Source organism: Rousettus aegyptiacus, unplaced genomic scaffold, assembly GCF_014176215.1.
Source record: "Rousettus aegyptiacus isolate mRouAeg1 unplaced genomic scaffold, mRouAeg1.p scaffold_m13_p_1, whole genome shotgun sequence".
In the NCBI taxonomy this organism is placed as follows: Eukaryota; Metazoa; Chordata; class Mammalia; order Chiroptera; family Pteropodidae; genus Rousettus; species Rousettus aegyptiacus.
In genome coordinates, this window is record NW_023416284.1 from 19,990,371 (window position 1) to 20,010,521 (window position 20,151).

The 20,151-nt window shown below is 46.2% G+C and overlaps 1 protein-coding gene and 1 pseudogene across 3 annotated transcripts; both read left to right on the forward strand.

The window, feature by feature from the left end:
* The first annotated feature begins 112 nt into the window (after window positions 1-112).
* LCK (LCK proto-oncogene, Src family tyrosine kinase) lies at window positions 113-17,997 on the forward strand. Of its 3 annotated transcripts, none has more exons than XM_016150454.2 (13): window positions 121-240; window positions 10,480-10,589; window positions 10,899-10,980; window positions 11,175-11,265; window positions 11,499-11,597; window positions 11,746-11,849; window positions 12,006-12,155; window positions 12,457-12,609; window positions 12,747-12,926; window positions 14,889-14,965; window positions 15,056-15,209; window positions 15,293-15,424; window positions 17,350-17,997. In XM_016150454.2, exons 2-13 carry the CDS (start codon window positions 10,485-10,487, stop codon window positions 17,550-17,552), a joined length of 1,530 nt encoding a protein of 509 aa, XP_016005940.1. In that variant the 5' UTR covers window positions 121-240; window positions 10,480-10,484; the 3' UTR covers window positions 17,553-17,997. The 3 variants fall into 3 exon arrangements, with proteins under 3 accessions (XP_016005941.1, XP_016005940.1, XP_016005939.1); XM_016150453.2 differs by lacking the exon at window positions 121-240 and adding an exon at window positions 4,253-4,363; XM_016150455.2 differs by lacking the exon at window positions 10,480-10,589 and having other exon boundaries at window positions 113-240; window positions 17,350-17,993.
* Window positions 17,998-18,088: 91 nt separating this feature from the next.
* Window positions 18,089-19,829, forward strand: LOC107513590 (annotated as a pseudogene).
* The last annotated feature ends 322 nt before the right edge of the window (window positions 19,830-20,151 follow it).

The following is a 20,151-nucleotide window of genomic DNA, read 5'->3' on the forward strand; positions in this document are numbered from 1 at the left end:
GACTGAGGGGAGGGGGGCTATGGTAGCAGGAAGCTTAGGGTGCTGGAGGCTTGTGGTTGGGCTGCTGAGGCCCGGTTGGCTGAGGAGCCCTCAGGAGGAGGCAGGAAGTCAGGGTGAGACGTGGGCGCCAGGAGTCAGGTGGTGGCTACGACGGCGAGGGGAGCTGAAACTGCGTCTGGGCAGCCAGGCTAGGCCAGGAGGACCATGTGAATGGGGCCAGAGGGCTCCTGGGCTGGGCAGGTAAGGAGTATGGGGAACAGGGATCCATAGGGCTGGTGGGGGGCCTGATAGCAGGGGGCTGTATTGAGGCATGAAGTCAGGCTCCCAGGGTATACAGCAACCCTTTGGGAGAGGAGGGCAGAAGAACCTTGCTGGAGGTCAGGTAGGAAGCGGGCAGCTCAGCCAGACCACCTCATTCCTACATAGCTGTTGGCTCAGCTCTGCCATGCTGCCCGCCATCAGCCTCCACCTCACTGGGAGATCTGGTACACACACTGTCAGGTATTAAAAAGGCCTTCAGAAATCCCCAGGTCCAGCCCCACATCCCATGATGGATAAGCCTCTTGAGGCTCAGAGAGGGCAAGGCACTCCCTCCCTGCAGTCCCTCATCAAGGCGGTGGCAGACCCCTAGGAAAACATGATGGTCTGGGCTGTGACCCACCCCATGGAGCAGAGCGATGAACAGGCTTGAGTCAGGGGGCCCAGGAATCCTTCTGGTTGCTGGGGCAGACCCCAGTGACAAGCAAGAATCTCTTGAGATTGGAGTCACCCAGAGCATCCAGATGAACATGTGTGAAGTGATTTTTGCATTGCTTGAGAGAGGGAGGAGCTTCTTCTTGGGAATGAATGGATATGTGAGGGCATATTTATCATTTGGAAAGGGGCTTCCAGGGCGGAAGTATCTGACCCAACGCTAGGAAGTTGGCTCAGAGAGAATGAGGGGAAATGGGGAGAGGAAGGGCTATTTTTATTCAGGACAGTGGTGCCGTTGGCCTTGGGCAAGGAACATCTGAACTTCCACCTGGAAAGATGCCATTTCTGCCCCTGCCAAGTGTCACAGGATGTCTTCCCCTCTCCCCTTGCTCACTCTGGCTGCATGCAGCCCCACACACAGCCGCTGCATGTGTAGGGCCAATTGGTCCTGCGGATTCCTGCTTCAAACCCCAGGAAGATGGAGGCTGAGGAAAGCATAGTTAGCTACCTGCCCACCCCCTCACCGTCTAATTCTCAGCCTTCAGTTTATGCGGGGAGTCCCCACCTGCACCAGACTTTCCAGGTTTCCCCTGCAATTAGAGTTTTTCTTGACACACAATTTCCACCTACTCAGCATGTCCTAGCCTTTTTCTTCTCCCCAGCTCCAAGGCCTATGGACTTTTGTGAGGGCTAGAGAAAACGCTGGCTCTCCCTGAGCTTCAAGGGGCTCATCTATACCCTAGACAGGAATAAAGGCAGGCTCTTCCCCACTCTCCAATCCAGCTTGTGCTGATAGATGACTCTGAGTTCTTCACCCTAGAGGCTCAGGGACAGAGGTTCTTCTCAAAGGGAAAAAGGGCCAAGTAATATGGCAAGAGGACAGGATGAGGATTCAGAGGATGGGAGAAGACAAGCCTTTAATGATCTGGAAGTCTTCCTGGAAGAGTCAAGGTAGTTCTGAGAAAAACAAAGTCCCAGTATCTAGGATGTGAAGGCAAGGACATGGGTTCTATTCTTTGGGTGGCATGAGGTCAGAGACCTCAGAGCAAGACCAAATGCAAGAGAGTCAATGCAAAGAACATGCGTTTCAGAATTAAGCAGACTCAAGTACAATTCCGGTTCTGCCATTTCCTTGAATGAGTGACTTCACCTCTCCAAACTCCAGTTTACTTATCTGTAAAGAGACAATAATGAGTCTCTAGAGTGCTTGTTGGTAAGCAAAATGAAAATAATGACTATGCTGTGCCCGGCAATGGTGTAGGCTGTGACCCCTCCCATGGAGCAGGATGATGACCCAGGAATCCTTCTGACACATAGTAGGTGCTTAACAGAAGTTTAGCACTCCCTCCTTCTACAAGTGGCACACCGGAGGCCTGTCTACACCCAGAATTACTCCCACTTAAAACCTTGGCAGGCCAGTGAACCTCCCATTCTCTCACATTTGTGGTGTGGCTTTGCAAATGAGCTTGTTTCCTGTGTATAGTGGGTGTGAGAATTCTAGACTGGGTCACAGGTCCACCTTAGAGGAGGGTCCCACACACAGCTACACACATACACACCATCCCTATCCCAAACACCATACATATTATCATTGGAAAATGTATGTATGCATATGTGTTCAGAGGCAGAAGCAGGGACCACATATACAACACACACTGGATCCTACGAGCTTAGAAGCTTGGAGCCCAAGCTTAATTCAGTGAAAACAATGCTGAGAGGAGCTAAGTGTGTCAGGGGTGGGGAGTAGGCAGGACCAAGATACCATCCAGGGATGTGGCCTCCTCTAACGACCAACTTCAAAGTTGGTTTTAAAATATCTGGAGCTGCATTTCCAGTGCTTGTTCTAAAGAACACTAGTTTCCATGAGGTACATGGTCTCAGCTACAAACTGTCATATATTAATTTCACGGTCTATGTCAGCTCCGAAAGTCCCTCCAGAGAAGGAGCCGGATTGATTTTGTCTAACCCAGTGTTTTTCAAACTTCCTTGGTCGCAGAACCTTTTTTCTGGTATCACCTCTTCCATGCCTATACCTCTTGAGATGAGGGAAGAATAGAAAGGCAGGCTATACAGTTGGTCCTCCTAAAATGATTGTGGCTCTCTGCAGAGTGTTTGCGTTGGTGATGGTTTTGTTGTTTTTTGTTTTTCAAGTACAAAATTAGCACATGGTTATTTTTAAAAATTCAAACAGTGTAGAGGCATATAAAGAAAAACAAGAAATGCAGCTCCCTTCGATCTCACTTCTGGGGTATGCTCACTAGGAACAATTTGGTATGTACCCTTCCAGAATTTCCTATGTGTAGCTACTGAAAAGCTTAGCGGTTAAGAGCCTAGTTTCTGTAGGCAGGTAGAACAAGGCTCGAATCTCCACTCCACCACATATTTGTTTGTTGTAAGGCCTCAGACAAATTGCTTTAACCCATTTGGGCCTCAGTTTTTGCATCTGTAAAATGGGGGTAATAATAGCACTTTCTTCATAGGATTATTATGAGAATTACATGAAATCATGCAAATAAAGGCTTAGCACAGAGACTGGCTTAAAAGAACCCCTATATATACATATTTAAATGCAAATAGGGTTATACTCTACATTCTGTTCTGTAACTTCTTATCCTGCTCTGTCTGTGACATTTTCCCATGTCAGTACATGGAGATCTACCCCATCTTTTTAACAGTTTTAGCCAAACTTCATTAACTTGGCAAGTGGGTAATGGCGGTGATTTTGAGATGCTACTTCCTGGCAAGTATTGCCGTTTTGTGCTCTCAGTGTTGTTGAGAATCACAGACATTACCGATCAGTGAGCTGAAGACAGGCCTATGGTTTCCTGTGAAAATGAATTGCCCTGCCAGTGGGGCATCCGCTGCTCTCACAGAGGGCAGGGCCAAGTGGACGGGAACCTCTCTGTCTGCTCACCTCTGTGTTCCAGAGCTAGATCAGGGGTTGGCATGTAAGAGGAACTCATTATATTTTGGTCAATAGGCTGGCCAATTGAAAAAATTGTTCCTCCTCTAACTCATCGACAGAGGCCTAAGCCCAAAGTTCTGTCTCATGGTGCAGCATTTCCCAAAATGCGGCCCATGCACCATGGACGTGGGTGAGTGATTTTAGGGGGTAATAAATAGACATTTACAAGTGTGAATTTATGTATTACATTCGGTGTTTTTGTTTTTTAATGTATACTGATTTCTGTTTATGGCTGGTGATAATGGTTTTCCATTTATGGTAGTAAAGTTCCATTTTAGGTAAATACGTTAAAGGTGAAAAGTGGCCCGTGAAAGTGCCAAAAATGTCTAAGGAAAATGAAAATGGTTGATAATTTTAGTCTGGAAAATGTTTGGTGTGATGAAATGCTCATGTTAGCCTCAAATAACTATTATTCTCTTTTATTTAGTCGTTACTATGTGCCAATAACCATGTTGAGTACTTTATTATATGAAATCATTTATATACCATTTATAATGCTCATAACAGCCCTATAATTCTCATTTTGAAGATGGAGGCACTGAAGGAGGCTTGGAGAGGTTTAGTAACCTGCTCAAAGACCCTCTGCCAGTGTCTGAGAGGACTTGGAATTGAACTTGGGTCGCTATGACATGGACATGGTGAGCTGAGTTTCCATGACCTGCAGACTCCCAGAAAGTTTAATAAAGCAGCACGGATTGTCATGCTGTAAGTCTCCATCCTGATAAAACCCCTATGATGCAAAATGCACATGGTAGGTGAGGGATGGGACTCACTAAAAGGGATTACTAAATTCATACAAGTTACCAGTTGGAGGGCCTCTACCAAAAATACAAGCTTTAGAATAATTGCTCTATAGTTCTTGTTTATGGCAATAATTAAGCAGCAGAATCAATTCTATGTTCAAGCCACCCCCATTTGTGAAATAAATCCAACTTGTTTGCATATAGAGAAGGTTGACTATTTTGTTCTCTATATTTGTGAACCCTGTGAATTCAAAGAGTTCATTCAAAAGTGGTATTATATCAAAAAGGAACACATAAAAGAGAAGGGAACTCAGGACACATCTATTTTGTTCATCAGAAATCATTTATCGTGCCTGCCAACCCTAATCCTTGAAGTATCATGATGAGGGTACTGTGTGGGCATCCATAACTAAAGCTCTTTGCCAGTAACCAAATCTTGCCTGAAGAAAAAGGCCAAGAAAATGTTTTAAATTATTCCTGACAGATTTTGCCACAAGGTGGCCCAGAGTATAACAGTGCTCTGCAGTGGAATAATCTGTTTGCTCTTGGCAAAAAGCATTAGCCCAAGAAAGCCTGGAAAGAAGCTGGTGCACATTTCAGACAGAATGTTCAATAAATAAACAGCTTTACAGTTTAGGGGAGGAAGAGTATGGTCTTTTTAAATTTTTGTTTAAGAGATCAAAGCACATTCTAGGGCTAGCCAGGCAAAATAATGTCTATGGAGTTGATAAAAGTGAATGAGTTAGCAAGAATCAGAACTCATCGTCTTATGATTCCTAAACAACACTGGGATCAGAAAATCTAGTTTAGGACTTCCCACAGCCTGATATTTTTTAATCAATTCTACACAGTGTAAGCAGGGCCGCTGTGCATGTTGGGCACTGTGCTGAGGGGCAAGAAGAGATGGAGACTGAAATCTAGCCCTCACTCTGCTCTCCAAATTTTAACCCCAAGGAGGGGTGGCCCTTTATAATTGGCACAAAGTGCTCCCTGGACCATGGGCAGCCTTGAGTTTGACCGAGAACATTACAGACCCTAGTCAGAGGAGGTCTAGAATCTACAAAATTTCTGCTCTTGACCTTTAATTCCTGAGCTTGAAGACAAGACTGTCCTGTTTCATTCACCCCAGAATCTGCCCTCATTGCTGGTTCTGAGAGCCTGGGGGATTCCTTGGATCTATTTTCTTCTTCTTCTTCTTTTTTTTTTTTCTTTTAGACAATTAGAAATTTATGTTGAGCTTTAATTTTGATTTTCTTTTTACTGACCTCATTTATTAACCTGCTTATATCATTTTGGCTACCCAGTAATTTTTGTCAAACCAGAAGGATGGGACCTATACTTATTGTATAAATAAATGTATGCATATTAGACCTCACAATTGTACAGGGACAAGCACAAACCATACATCCCCCCATTTTGTTATACATCCACCTATACGCACTGACTCATATACACCCATGGGTATGAATACATTAGCACAATTCTCATTAAATCATATGCCTCCATTTGCATGGACTTGCATTCGCCATCAGATAAATGTACACTGAGAAACATGCATTCTAAGTAGAGGGAGAGAGAAGTGTCTTAGAGAGAAAAGACTTTGTTAACAGCACAATGATCACATTTTTGATGGAGAGTGGACCCTACCCTGTTAGACCTGCCTCCCTGCCCATTTTCTCTGTGACCTCTCAGAATCCGATCTCCTCCCCACTTTATACTTCTCAGGAAGTGAAGAGTAGAGGAGAGCACCTTGATAAGGGCCTGATTTGAGTTTTGCCTCTGCCAAGAACCCTCATGTGCTATTGGGAAAAATCACTTAACCTCTCTGATCCCCCAGCTTTTCCATCTTTAAAATGAGGCTGATAATAATAGTAAACTCTTCCCTCTCAACGACTCCTGTGCCCTTCCTTCCCCTGTTGTAACTCCCCTCGGCTCCATGAATTTCATGATTTTGAAGTTTTTGCCTATTAAACTACCTCATTTACTTATTTTTTGTTTTCTAGTTCAAATTTTAATCAAAGACTTAACTAAGTATGCACTGAAGAAACAGTAATACAATTTGTCAAGCTAAGAAACAGATCATAGTGTGATTTCACTTCAGATTTTTGAAATATTGAAATAATCTGCAGGCCTCCAACATTATCCTGGGGCCTTCTAGGAGCATGTTGCCCCCCCCCCCCCGCCCATCCCGTGGCTTTAGGCGGAGAGCCACTCACCAAAATAATCTCTGACATTAACAGATCCTGGTGTCTTCTGATTGCTGCCAGGCCCTGGTGTCTTCTGACTGCTGCCAGGCCCTACACTCCAAAGCTCACCTTTTGTAGAGAGTGGGATTTGCTACCTGCGGCTAGAGGGCTCCAGGAGCAAAAAACAAGCCACAGAGGAAACAAGAGGCATCAGATACCAGGCAGTTACAGAGTTCCTTTGGGCTTAATTTAGCACAGCTTGACTTTTTCTCACTTGTGGCCTCAGTTTTTAGGGATATCAGTTCCATGCTGATAGGCCCAGATTCAGTCTAGGATCAGGTCCTGCCTGCATGCTCTCCTGAAACCCAGCCCAAGGCCTTGTGGCTCTTTTTCCCTCCCTACCTGACCCCAGCCAGAAGCAGGTATCAGCTTCCAGCCTTATGATCTGCAGCCTAGATTCTTTCGGCTCCTTCTACTGGCCTCTCCTTACTGCTATACCCCAGTTCATCCTCTCTTTTCAACCTCAAACTTTTTTCATCTTTCTCTTTCCCTTTTCTGAAGCCTCCAAGAATACAGGGCTGGAAGGGACCTTGCTGATCTAAGTTCACACTCCATCTGATGTTGCCGTTCTCTCTACAACATTACCAACCTGCGTTTTTCCGAGGCCTGTTTGAATATCACAAACAATAGGATCCTTATGACCTTACTAGATAGCTCAGCTAGCTCATCACAGGCTGGCTCCAGGTTGTCATCAGTCCTTTTCTGGAGGCTTTTGCTGCCAATCAGCTCCTGGCCATAATAATAAAATAAGCAGTGAAAAAGCAAATTTCAGCCACAGATGGGGGGACTCTGGCTGAGCAAGATTTCTCAACCTCCCCCTAGCTCCTAGATTTCTCAACCTGCCCCTACAACTCTTCCTTGAAAGTTTCTTGATTTGACTTGAAATTTCATGTACATTTTGCATTTTCCTCCAACACAGATCTGAGTTTAACTATATTTTTATGGTCAGGGAACACTGATGCATACTTGTGTCTTCCGGTACCTATGAGAGATAATGAGGATCTCAGTTTCAGAAACAGGAGCTTACAGCAAAGAGGATTATTTACCAGTCCTGTTCTCTCACCCACTAGAGCAAGGATTGGTAGGGCAGAATGTGCACTGGTGAAAGTCTTCCTAGACTCTAAACTAAGCTAATATTTATTAAGCTATGAGAAAGGATGATAATCCTCATTTAACAGAAAAAGGTAAAGGGAAGTTTAGGAAGAATGATTTCAGCAAAGTCACACAGTGAGTGTCAGAACCAGGATTTGAACTTAGGTCTCTTTGACTCCAGGGCTTGTCCTTGAGTATTTATTTATTTTTAAACTGAGGTATAACTGACATGGTCCTTAAGCCTTGCTAATCAAAATCCTCCACTGTTCCCACGTCCACTTGGCCCCAGCGTGGATTAGCAAGTCTAGCTTTGTTCTGCCCCAAATAGTTTGCTTGAGTTTAAGCAGGCCTCTCCGGGCCTCAGTTTGTTTACCTAAAACCAGAGATTAGACTTTATTGGTTGCTAAGACCTTTGCAGATGGCAGAATCTGTTCATTTAAAAACTTTTTACAAAATTTTTTCAATCATGGTGACATTTAATATTGTATTAGTTTCAGCTGTACAACATAATGGTTAGACATTTATCTAATTTACGAAGTGCTCTCTCTGATCAGTCCTAGTACCCGCCTGGCACTATACGTGGTTACTACAATATTATTGACTATATTCTCTGTGCTGTACTTTATATCCCTGTGACTATTTTTTAACAGCCAATATGCACTTCTTAATCCTGTCACCTTTTTCACCCTGCCCCCCAACTCCTTTTCTATTTGGCAACCACCAGTCCGTTCTCTACATCTATGAGTTTGTTTCTGTTTTGTTTGTTCGTTTATTCTGTTCTCTAGGCTCCATCTATAAGTGAAATCGTATGGTATTTGTCTTTCTCTGTTGGACTTATTTCACTTATCATACTCTCTAGGTCCATTCATGTTGTTGCAAATTGTGAGATTTCATTTTTTTTATGGCCAGATAATATTCCATTGTATATATGTACCGTATCTTCTTTATACAATTGTCTATTGATGAACATTTTTAGGTCGCTTCCATATCTTGGCTATTCGATTTGAAATGTCCTTCTTTGTCTCTTGTCATAGCCTTTATTTTAAAGTCAGTTTTGTCTTGTATAAGGATTGCTACCCCAGCTTTTTTTTTTTTTTTCCATTTCCATTTGCAGGAAATATTTTTTTTCCATCTCTTTACTTTCAGTCTGCATCTTTCTATCTGAAGTGGATCTGCTGTTGGCAGTGTATGTATGAGTCTTGTTTTCTTATCCATTCAGACACCTTGTCTTTTGATTGGACTGTTTAATCTATTTACATTTGAAGTAATTGTTGATAGTCATTTTATTATTTATGTTTTTGATCTTTTTTTTCTTCTCAAGTCTATTTAACAGTTCTTATAATACTGGTTTGGTGGTAATGGACTCCTTTAGGTTTTTCTTGTTTGAGAGAGAATTTGTTCATTAGCTCTCTGCATCCCTGTCAACATTTATTAATGATGACTTGTTTCGGGTCCTGGGGCATCCAGGCAAGTAAAGCACAGCTTCTGTTCTTGAGGAATCTCCCATCTCATCAAAGGGGTGGGAGAGGCAGTAGAACTACACATAAATCAGTCTAGTCATGGCACTCAGTGCCTAAGTTGATGACTGTGGTCTGAGTAGAATGTTGTAGGAGCAAAGATCATTAGGAAGGTTTCACAGAGTAGGTGATATTTGAGCTGAGCCTTGAAGGTTGAATTCAATAGATGGACAAAAAGAGAGGGCTCTAACGCAGGGGAACCACATGTGCAAAGGCATAGTAAGAAAATAGTGTGGAGCGTTTGGGAGAGACAAGAATAGCTTAGAACATGGGCTTTGTGAGTATGTGGGTAGAGGTGCTTGTGTATGTGTTGTTTGTGTATGTGTGTGTGTAGCAGAATAAACTTAAAAGGTGGATTTGATCTTGTTATTAAAGAGTCTTGAATGCATAGTAAATTAAACTTTATCTGAGGACTAGTGCTTTCTAAGCAGTTCTGAGGAGCAGACCCAGGGAAGGAGATGTCTCAGGGACTCCTAGGGGCTTCAGAGTGAGGCCCCCACTCTGTTTCAGGCAGACCAGCTCCACTTTTACCTGCTTTATCTATGGGTTTCTGCTTGATTTCATATGACGAAAAGTTTCCACTGCTAAAGCAAGCAAACAAATAAAAAAGTTACAGCCAATAGGGCTGTCGAAGGGTTTTCTGCTGGGGAGAAACAAAAAGAACCCTCTGCAGGAGACTTTGTGTGTAGGATGGGGGTGGGGGGCGGGCAGAGGCCCCATTTAGGAGCAGGAATCTCTTTTTCAGCTTCCTTGTCTGGAGAGGGGAATTATAATTAGCATGTGGGGCACAAGCACCTCTCTGGTAGGGACAGATCAAAACGTAGGTCTCCCACAAGGCTTGGGGAAGTATGTATGATCTCTGGTAGGTAGTCCCCAACATGGGGGATGGGCAGAGAGAACCGGTAGGGGAGAGGCAGGAAGCGGGCAACTAGACTAACAAAGGTGCCTGTGGCAGTTTGCCCATCCCAGGTGGGAGGGTGGGGTCTAGGGCTTAGACCAGACCTTGTGTGACTTTAGTTGTGGCCTAGGGGCTCAGAGGGAGCATTATTTGGGAGCTACAGCCCCAATTTGTTTCTATGGCTTGTTGAGGGGAAGAGGGGGTGTGTGTGTGCTGATAATCTCAGGTACTTCTGAAAGTTTCCAGGGCTAGGCCCCAAACATGTCTGATGTTGGGGGGAGTAAATCTTGGGAGACCCCCTTCAGCTCCCTCTCCATTCCCCCAGGGACCATGGGCTGTAGCTGCAGCTCAAACCCTGAAGATGACTGGATGGAAAACATCGATGTATGTGAGAACTGCCATTACCCTATAGTCCCACTGGATGGCAAGGCCATGGTAAGAGGCAAGACAGGGGGCTTGGTGAGGTAGCCAAGTGCAGTGCACAACCAAGGAGATGAAATGGACTACCACTGCAAGTTCTTGAAATAACAAACGGGCCCTCTCTCCTGCAATACAGAAAGAAAAAGAAGATCTGAGAGGGGAAGGGGCTCTTCTAAGGTCACATCAAAGTAATTTGACAAAGTCAGAGATAAGAATGACCCCGCTAGACTGAAGAAGTGAAACATGGCAGAGCAGTGGGGAGGAGAGCCAGGGCCTGACGCAGCCTCCTGCTCTCTAACCTTACTCTCATCCGTCACCCCACAGCTGCCCATCCGGAATGGCTCTGAGGTGCGAGACCCACTTGTTACCTACGAGGGCTCCAACCCCCCAGCTTCCCCACTGCAAGGTGACCTCAACCAGTAGGGCCGGGAAGATAAGGCCTGTGGATCCTTGGCTGTTGTCCTCTGTCTCCTCCCTACCTATTCTCTACCCTGTCCTGTCTCTTGTCCCCAGTCTTGTCCTCTGCTCTGTGGCTCTTGAACTCCAAGTTCCCAGCCTGTTCCAGGTTGTTTCTCCCTGACTCCGCCCTCTACTTTACAGACAACCTGGTTATTGCCCTGCACAGCTATGAGCCATCTCACGATGGAGACTTGGGCTTTGAGAAGGGTGAAAAACTGCGTATCCTTGAGCAGTGAGTACCCCCTCCATGACACCCATTCTTGCCCTGAGCGAGCCGGAATCCTCGGTACCGCAGCTCTCCTGCCGCTCCTGACTGGCTTGCAGTGGGGGTGCCCTTGAAACGAAATGGGAGGCTCCAGAGTGCTGAGCTAGAGGGTGGGTGGCATGGCATAACTGGGGCTCTGAGGAAGGGTTTCCAGGTTTCCAAAGCTGAGCAGGCCACGCTGACCGCCGCTTGTCGCGCAGGAGTGGCGAGTGGTGGAAGGCGCAGTCGCTGACCACCGGCCAGGAAGGTTTCATCCCCTTCAACTTCGTTGCCAAAGCGAACAGCCTGGAGCCCGAACCGTGAGTGGGGACTAGTACTGGGAATGGATGGGAGCAGATCTAGGGACCCCAGAGCAGAGGAAAGGTGCTAAAGGTGGTGGTGAATGCTTGAGGGTAATGGAGGAAGAAAGAACCATCAGACGACGGTATTCGCTTCTGCCTTGCGCAGCTGGTTCTTCAAGAACCTGAGCCGCAAGGATGCAGAACGGCAGCTCCTGGCACCCGGGAACACGCACGGTTCCTTCCTGATCCGGGAGAGCGAGAGCACCGCGGGTGAGCGCTGGGCGGGGCCGGTGGGCGGGGCCGCGGGCTGGAACCGCGGCGCGGAGGTGCGAGCGGGAGAACTAGCGGTTTGGGGCGCAGGTGCGTAGGTGCCACTTGCTGAAGGCCAACCCTCTTTTGTGTTCTTTCACCCATTTTTTAATTTAGGATCGTTTTCCCTGTCTGTCCGGGATTTCGATCAGAACCAGGGAGAGGTGGTGAAACATTACAAGATCCGTAACTTGGACAAAGGCGGCTTCTACATCTCCCCCCGCATCACTTTTCCTGGCCTGCACGAGCTGGTCCGCCATTATACCAGTGAGCGCGGCAAGACCTCCTCAGACATGGGCCTGAGGCTCCTTCATCTGTGCCCCATCAGCTTGCCTCCCCAAAGTCCCTCTCGGGGTTACCCTCTACCCATCTCTGAGTATGCTCCTTCACCACCCTCCCGCAGTGGGTGAGGTGTGATACCCTATAGCCTCTGGTGTCAGGTGACAGTCCCACACCACCTCCACCAGGCCATTTATCCTAGACGGGACTTGGCGAAGTGGTGTCTGGGGGAGGGGGTACCCAAGTCCTGCCATATTTACAGCTCTACTCCCCACCCTTGTCCTCACAGATGCTTCTGACGGGCTATGCACGCGGTTGAGCCGCCCCTGCCAGACCCAGAAGCCTCAGAAGCCGTGGTGGGAGGACGAATGGGAGGTTCCCAGGGAGACGCTGAAGCTGGTGGAGCGGCTGGGGGCTGGCCAGTTTGGGGAGGTGTGGATGGGTGAGTAAGGCCCTTCAGGACTGTGGGGAAGAGGGAGGGGAGGCGTTTTCTGAGGTCGATGCCGTTTCTGGGTGTCTAGCTCTGGATACGTGGGCTCTGGGCTCTGAGCGACTTCCTCCAATTCCTCCCTGCCCCAGGGTACTACAACGGGCACACGAAGGTGGCAGTGAAGAGCTTGAAGCAGGGAAGCATGTCCCCTGACGCCTTCCTGGCGGAGGCCAACCTCATGAAGCAGCTGCAACACCAGCGGCTGGTCCGTCTCTACGCGGTGGTCACCCAGGAGCCCATCTACATCATCACGGAATACATGGAGAACGGTGGGCGCCACCGCCGTGCTCGGCCGCTGGGGGGCGCTGCTGTACCTCCTCTGCTCCTGCTAGAGGATGGAGGAGATTAGTCTTCGTAGGGCTCAGCACTGAAGGTTTCTAGAGTGTTCCTGGGCCCCTAAAGACTCACCTGCAGGGGTGAGAAGAGGGTGTGTCCTCTAAGCCTATTGGGAGCCTAGCTTAAGGTGGCAGACTCTTAAAGAGCATTCACCCCCAATCTTCTCTGACCTGCAGTTCCGTTTGTTTCCTTCAAAGCCCTACCTTGATTTAAGGATGTTTTGATCTCAGGAGATGAATGGGTCCCTAGCCCCATTTCTTTCCCTTCTGCTCCTTGGGAGGGCAGATCTGCCCCATAGCCCTCTTTTTCTAGGTGGGCCCCTCCCCCTCCCCTTCCCTCCTCTTCCCCTCCCCTGTCCACTATTGAACAGAGTGAGAGCCTCAGGAAGGTAAATAGAAATTTCTAGACCCAGTTTTGCTACTGATTTGCTGTGTGACACAGGCCAAGTCCTAGTCCCACCTCTGGTGCTCAGTTTTCCTAAGCATAACAGCAGAAATCTAAACGGGCTCACCCAGAAATAATAAGTTATTAAGGGACCTAGAGTCTGACTGCCTGGGTTAGAATCCTGGCTTCACAATTGTGTGGCCTTGGGCTAGTTGCCTCACTTCTCTCTGCCATGGTTTACTCACCCATAAAATGGTGATCATAATGCAATAGTAACTTTAGCATAGGTCTTTGTGGGGATGAAAAAATTAATGCTTATAGAGCAGTTAGAACAGTTCCTGCCATATGGTAACTGCTCAGTAAGTTTGTTGTTATCTGGCTCTAATTCTTTGGGAGTATAGGATCTGTCCCTCTTTGAGGAAGTGTGTGTGTGGGGGAGCTATTAATTAGCTAATGGATTCTGAAAATGGCAAATAGGTTTTTATTATGTGGGCCAACTTTGGTAGTTACTTGGAGTTCTGTACTGAGGATTCTGAGGCTCACTAGAAGTGCGTGCTGGGATTGATTAGCAACATCTGCCACAGAAATGATGGAGGAGTGGCAGTATATGTCTATGTATTTGCTGTGTATGAGTGAGGCCTTTATCTTTGGTGACTAATTCAGCACTCAGTGGGACACGCAGGTTGCTGTCATCTTCACATAGGGATTTATTTAATCTCTTGAGAAAGGCCAGTAGTCACTAGCTCTCTTCCAGTAACTCGCAACCCTGATCTTCTAGTCATCCTCTGATACCAGAGACGTGGTCCCTCTGGCCACTAGGCACCTCTTTTCATACTCCATTTAATGTGTTCAGCACACGTTAATTGCTGCTTACTTTGGGCTAGGCAGTGGGAACATGGATAGACAAAACAAGTTTCCTGCTATCAGAGAAATCTCATTTTAGTTATATGTACTAGGAAAACCAAAGTTTGTGTCATAGGAAAATTTTAGCATGCTATAGGAAATATAGGTGATGATGCAAATTTATTATTTCTGTAGGATCTAGAGAGGCTTCCTAGAGGAATAGTCTAGCTGGTCCGTGAAAGAAAAGTAGCATTTTTAGCAGGCAGAGATGGGACAGAGACTTTGGGGTGAGAGCCCAGTGGTCTATGTGAAAAATCTTAAAATTGTCTGGGATAGGTGGGGTAAAAGAGGTAGGAATCGAGGGAAGAGAAGAAACTACAAATGTGGACCATGCAACATTTTGTATGCCTGACTGAGGAGTTTGGGCTCTACCTCATTGGTAACAAGAAGCTTACAGACTTCTCCAAGCATGCCCCATCTTAGTCCCTGCGAAAAGATCTTCATACATCCTGGGCTTCCTCACTCTGAGCACATACTCCTCCATTTTCAGATCTCACTCTTCCTTTCTACTTGTCAGACACTGCTTCTAGACCCCCAGTTAGGAGAGAAGAGCCTGAGAGCTTCCTGTTGGGACAACTTGGGTCAACAACGGTTGCTTCTGCCCACAGGGAGCCTGGTGGATTTTCTCAAGACCCCTGCAGGTATCAAGCTGACCATCAACAAACTCTTGGACATGGCAGCCCAAGTAAGGAGACTGGGGAGGGCTGGGCATGGGCACAGGCCAGTGGGGTGAGGATGTCTGGCCCAGGACTGTTGACCTGTACCTGGCCTGCAGATTGCTGAAGGCATGGCATTCATTGAAGAGCGCAATTATATCCACCGTGACCTGAGGGCTGCTAACATCCTGGTGTCTGATACCCTGAGCTGCAAAATAGCAGACTTTGGACTAGCACGCCTCATCGAGGACAATGAGTACACAGCCAGGGAGGGTAGGTGTGGGATATAAGGGAACCCTGGGGCCTACAGGGTCTGGCCGAGCAGACCCAGGTGACCTCACTCTGCCTACCCCCAGGAGCCAAGTTTCCAATTAAGTGGACAGCACCAGAAGCCATTAACTATGGGACCTTCACTATCAAGTCGGACGTGTGGTCTTTTGGGATACTGCTGACGGAGATTGTCACTCATGGCCGCATTCCTTACCCAGGTCAGGGCCAAGGGCAGGAACTGAAAAGAATGGTGGGGAAGGGCAACAAAATCCATGTTTTTCCATTCGCTTCTTCCCAGGCTCAGAATCTGAAACTTTCTACCTGCTTCTCTTCCATCTTCTAAGGGATGGGACTCCAGTATCCCCAATCAGATGTCACATCAGCCACAGCTTCCATCTATGTCTCTGGATCTCGCTTTCCTTTCAGTAATCCCAGCTCTTCTCTTTAGTTCTGATACAGATAGCCTATTATGATAGAAGAAGATCCGACCTGAGAGGCAAAAGGCCTGCCTTTTATTACCAGATTAGCCATGATGCTAACTTTCTGTTTAATCAGATCGTTCCTTCTTTTACTATCTGTAAAATGTAAGGTTAGAACAGTACCCGGATCATACTAAGTACTCAAGAGTGTTAGGTTTTGTTATTAATCAATTTGGCAAGTGACTTTGGGCAGTTGACTGCACCTTCCTAAGCCTCAGTTTCCTGATATGAAAAAGGAAACTATTTGTGAAAGAGCTTGACTCATAATAGGTGCTCACTAAACATTGACTTATCTTCCCTCTGAAGCTTTCTGTCTAAAGAGTGAGAGATAAATTTGTATAGAATTTCTCTATTAGAAGAAAAAAAAGGCATTGAAAACATGATAAATGGCAACTGATACATGGCTTTGGGATCAGGGAGACAATGAGGGGTAACGGGGACCTGGGTGAACTTGCATCTGCTCCAGCAGATGGTTGTTATTAAGACATAGGGGCCCATATCTTTGTTTTTTTTTTTTTCAAGAGAAGTCAGAACTTGGAGTTTTAGAAGACTTCACCCAGTTTCAAATATCTGTGATTGATTCACATTGTTTAAACACTAGAGAGGCTAAACTGAAGTACGTCTGTGGGCTATATTTAGACTGGATTTAGCCTATGGGTTTTCAGCCTTGACTCTACCTAGCTTTGGGTGTTTAGTTCCCTGTTTGTGTCCTCAATGTCCTGATTTTGAAATGTGAGGAACTCATAACTGGAGGATTCCCAGGGGCAAGGCTTCTGGGAGAGGGTCTCTATTGAGCAGGGTCAAGTCTCAAGTTTTGCAGGAGCAAAACTTCTATTTTGCCAGGACAGTATAAGAGTTTAGTTTTTGAGGACTGACTGTCACAGTCTCTTTTCAGGAGACTGAAGGAGAAATAAGAAGCCACATGGGAAATTTAGAAACAGGGAGCTGTGTTGCTCCTGTGACCATGCAGTTCTCCAGACCTGCTCCTCTCAGGGTCCACTTGCTAGGAGCCTGCTAGGTGGGCCAGGAGGAGCACAAAGGGTGGGGACTGGCCCCAAAATTATTTCATATGGGTCATGGAGGGACTTCATAAATCTCTGCCTCACACAGGGTCTGCTTTGTTGGAGCCCATGGTCTATCTGGCTTCCTGATGCAGTATCTCATGTACTTGAGAAGCCTCACCACTGTCCTGGCTGTGGGCTCCCCTTCTGCCCTGGGCCCTGACCACTACGTCCTTCCCCACCAAATTAGAGTAATCACAAGTGTTATTTATGCAGTATCTCCTCTTCAAGCACTATACTTGGTGCTTTATATGCATTACCTCATTCAATCCTCATAAAAACTGTGAAGTAGGAGCTACTGTTTGTTCTATTTTCCGGATGAGAAAACTGAGGCTCAAAGAGGTGAGGTGGCTCACTCAAGGTCTCACAGCTGACAGGTGATATGGATGTAGGTGTGTGTCATTGAGTGTCAAAGCCATAGCAGACACTGCAAGTGGCATGGCTGATGTTTAGCAGTTACCACTAGTAAGGCCTTACTATCGACGAAGACTGACATCCTTTTGGATTGCTCACACCATACCAGTTAAATGTTCTGAACATCTCCTCTACTTATGGGCTTCCAAAGCCTGGAGCCTTGATGTCCTTTCTCCCATCTACCTCCAGGGATGACCAATCCTGAGGTGATTCAGAACCTAGAGCGAGGCTACCGCATGGTGCAACCTGACAACTGTCCGGAGGAGCTGTACCACCTCATGATGCTGTGCTGGAAGGAGCGCCCAGAGGACCGGCCCACCTTTGACTACCTGCGCAGTGTGCTGGAGGACTTCTTCACGGCCACGGAGGGCCAGTACCAGCCCCAGCCCTGAGAGGCCTAACTGGCTAGGATGTGGAGCCCTTCTCTCATCTAGCAAACCTGGGGGAGAAGCAGTTCTTGTGCCATATCATGTGGCCTATGCACATATGGACTTTGCAAGTGAATCCTATCCACATGTGATACATACACTTATGTCTTATACACGGGTTCTTTAGTTGTGTGGGCTTTGCACACATGTTTTATACATGTGCGGCCTGTGTATATATATCTTGGATACCTGTCCAAGCTATCCCTTTCTGGGCCCTCCCACTTCCTAAGACCACCAGAGAAAGGAGGGAGGCCTGTCCTTAACACCAGCTTCTTCCCATCCTTTTTTCCTGTCCCCTGATCATGATGAAGAAGATTCTTGAGGGGAGACCTTATCTAATACCTCTGTGTGCTCCTCTTTGGTGCCAGGTACACTTCGGGAGCTCAATAAAAGTCTGTTTGTTGATGAAGGTTGTACATCTCTGCATCCTACTCCGATATCTTCTTCCTTGGGAGGGGAGAGTGGAGGTTCAGAAGATGGTAACTCTGAATTGGGACGAAGATGAGATGAGATGTCTGAACTTTTTCCAGCCCTGCTGATGCTGGGGGCCAAGAGGAGGTCCTTACACTTTGCTGTATGGGCTCTGAACCCCTTTAAATCCCCATCTTGACTCCTACCTAGAAATTCCTAGGTTATGTCCTAGAACCTTCCCCCTCCCATTATATAAAGGCAATAGCATTCCTTACAGCTACTGATTCAAGGGCTATATTTGGCCAAGATGTTTTTAAACATTGAGTGAATTCACTCATTTAACAAATATTTATTGAACATCTTCTGTGTGCCAGGCAAGTTCTGGGCTCATATACGGTAGATAAAGTCTGTGCCCTTGTGGAGTTTACATTCTAGGAAGGGGAAGACAATAAGCATCACAAAGAAGTAAACAATATGGTATGCTGCAAGGTGACATGTGCTAAGAGGGGAATAGAGCAGGGTAAGGGGAATTAGGAGTGTCATTTTGGAGGCGGTTAATATTTTTAAAGAGGATGGTCTGGGAAGGCCTCATTGAGAAGGTGACTGAGCAAAATTTTGAAGGAGGAGAGTGAGTGAGCCACTTGGTATGAGGGAGGGGTGGTGGGGCAGAGGGAACAGATTGAGACAGAAGGTTGCTTGGTCAGGTCTAGAGGTAATGGCTGCTTGAGGGAGAGGGATAGATCCTCCGGGGCCTTGTGGCCTTTGCAAGAGCCACGTTGAGGATACTTTATAGGGATATGTGCAGAACCTTCACATGATCTGACTTATATTTGAAAGGATGGCTCTTACTGCCGTCTTGATAATAGACTGAGTTAGCAGTTTATAAAACGGGAGATTTTGCAGAAAACTCCAGATTTTTGCTTCTCTTGAGAAAATAGAAAGATTTGGCTCTGCTGGACTTATTTGTTCTGAAGCTGAGTAGTGGCCACTCCATTCAGGTGGGGCATGAGTTCTCTCTTTGTCAGAGTCCCCTCCACTCCCCATTGCTCCCGGACAATGAAACTGTTAGTAGCTATTTATCATCATGTTCGCACTCTTGTTTTTTAATCAACAGGAAAATAAAATGTTTTCTTGCACTCATATTTCCATTAAAAAGTGAGAAAATTAGAGTATTGGCTCACAGTGGCCCTGAAGGCTTGTTGGCCAGGGGCAGCCCCAAGAGTAGGAGGCTGAGGCAGTGAGAGAGCAGGTCTGCAGGTCCTAGTGTTTTTGTGGCCCACTGGCGGTGGGAATGGGGAGGCAGAAGAGACAGCAAAAACAGGCCAAGGAGCAATGGCTTCCAAAGAGAAACAAGCAGTGAAAAAAAATCTCGACATGGAAAATGCCCAACAGGAAAATGAAGGCAGAGACCAGGCCCCCATGCAGAATGGAGAGGAACCACACCACTTGGGAGGGGTGAAGGCCAGAAGTGTAGAAGTGTCAGGCTGGGGTGGGTTAGGTGACTTGTCCCTAATTTCCAATGGGCCATACCTAACAGGCATGTTGATCATAATGAAGTAGAAGATGTAGAAAAGATTGTAGCACAGCAGATGGGAATCGGAGGAAGGACTAGGGAGCAGCAAATGAGATATCATATGTGTTTCCAAACTCCTGAACCTGATAATCATTATGACTTTTGCCTTACTCCTTGAATTCTAAGGTTTTCTCTGAGGTTAATAATGTGGCCTCTGCTCTACTCTGCATGTAGTTTTGTGATTTACTTTTCTGTAAACCTTTTGGTGTTTTCCCTTATCAGTTTCTAACTGAATGTCTCAGTATAGAAGTTTCTGTCCAGCAGGGCAATTTCACTTAGTTTTCAGGAAAAAAAAATTATATATGTGTGAATATATATATATATATATTCTTTTCATAATGTGAAATCAATAAAGCAATTTAAAAAAAACAAAAGATGAGGAAAAAGATACCTGAAGATGGCAGTGTGTTTAAAGAAAGATAGGAGAATGGCATATTTTAAGAAAGTAAAAAAGAATTTAATTTTTAAAATATGCAAATGAAGTGCCTGAATCAAAGTAATATAAATAATATAAATCCACTTATTTACATCACCTGCCTGATCTCTGTTGGCATTTGAGTTTGTGATTTCTGTTCTGCA

Bases quoted from the DNA above. Each gene is read 5' to 3' on its own strand.
- LCK (XM_016150453.2), top strand. From the start codon at position 4,312: ATGACCTGCAGACTCCCAGAAAGTTTAATAAAGCAGCACGGATTGTCA. The intron at 10,981-11,174 runs GTGACCTCAACC...TCTACTTTACAG, and splicing joins CCCAGCTTCCCCACTGCAAG to ACAACCTGGTTATTGCCCTG. The intron at 11,850-12,005 runs GTGAGCGCTGGG...TTTTTAATTTAG, and splicing joins GGAGAGCGAGAGCACCGCGG to GATCGTTTTCCCTGTCTGTC.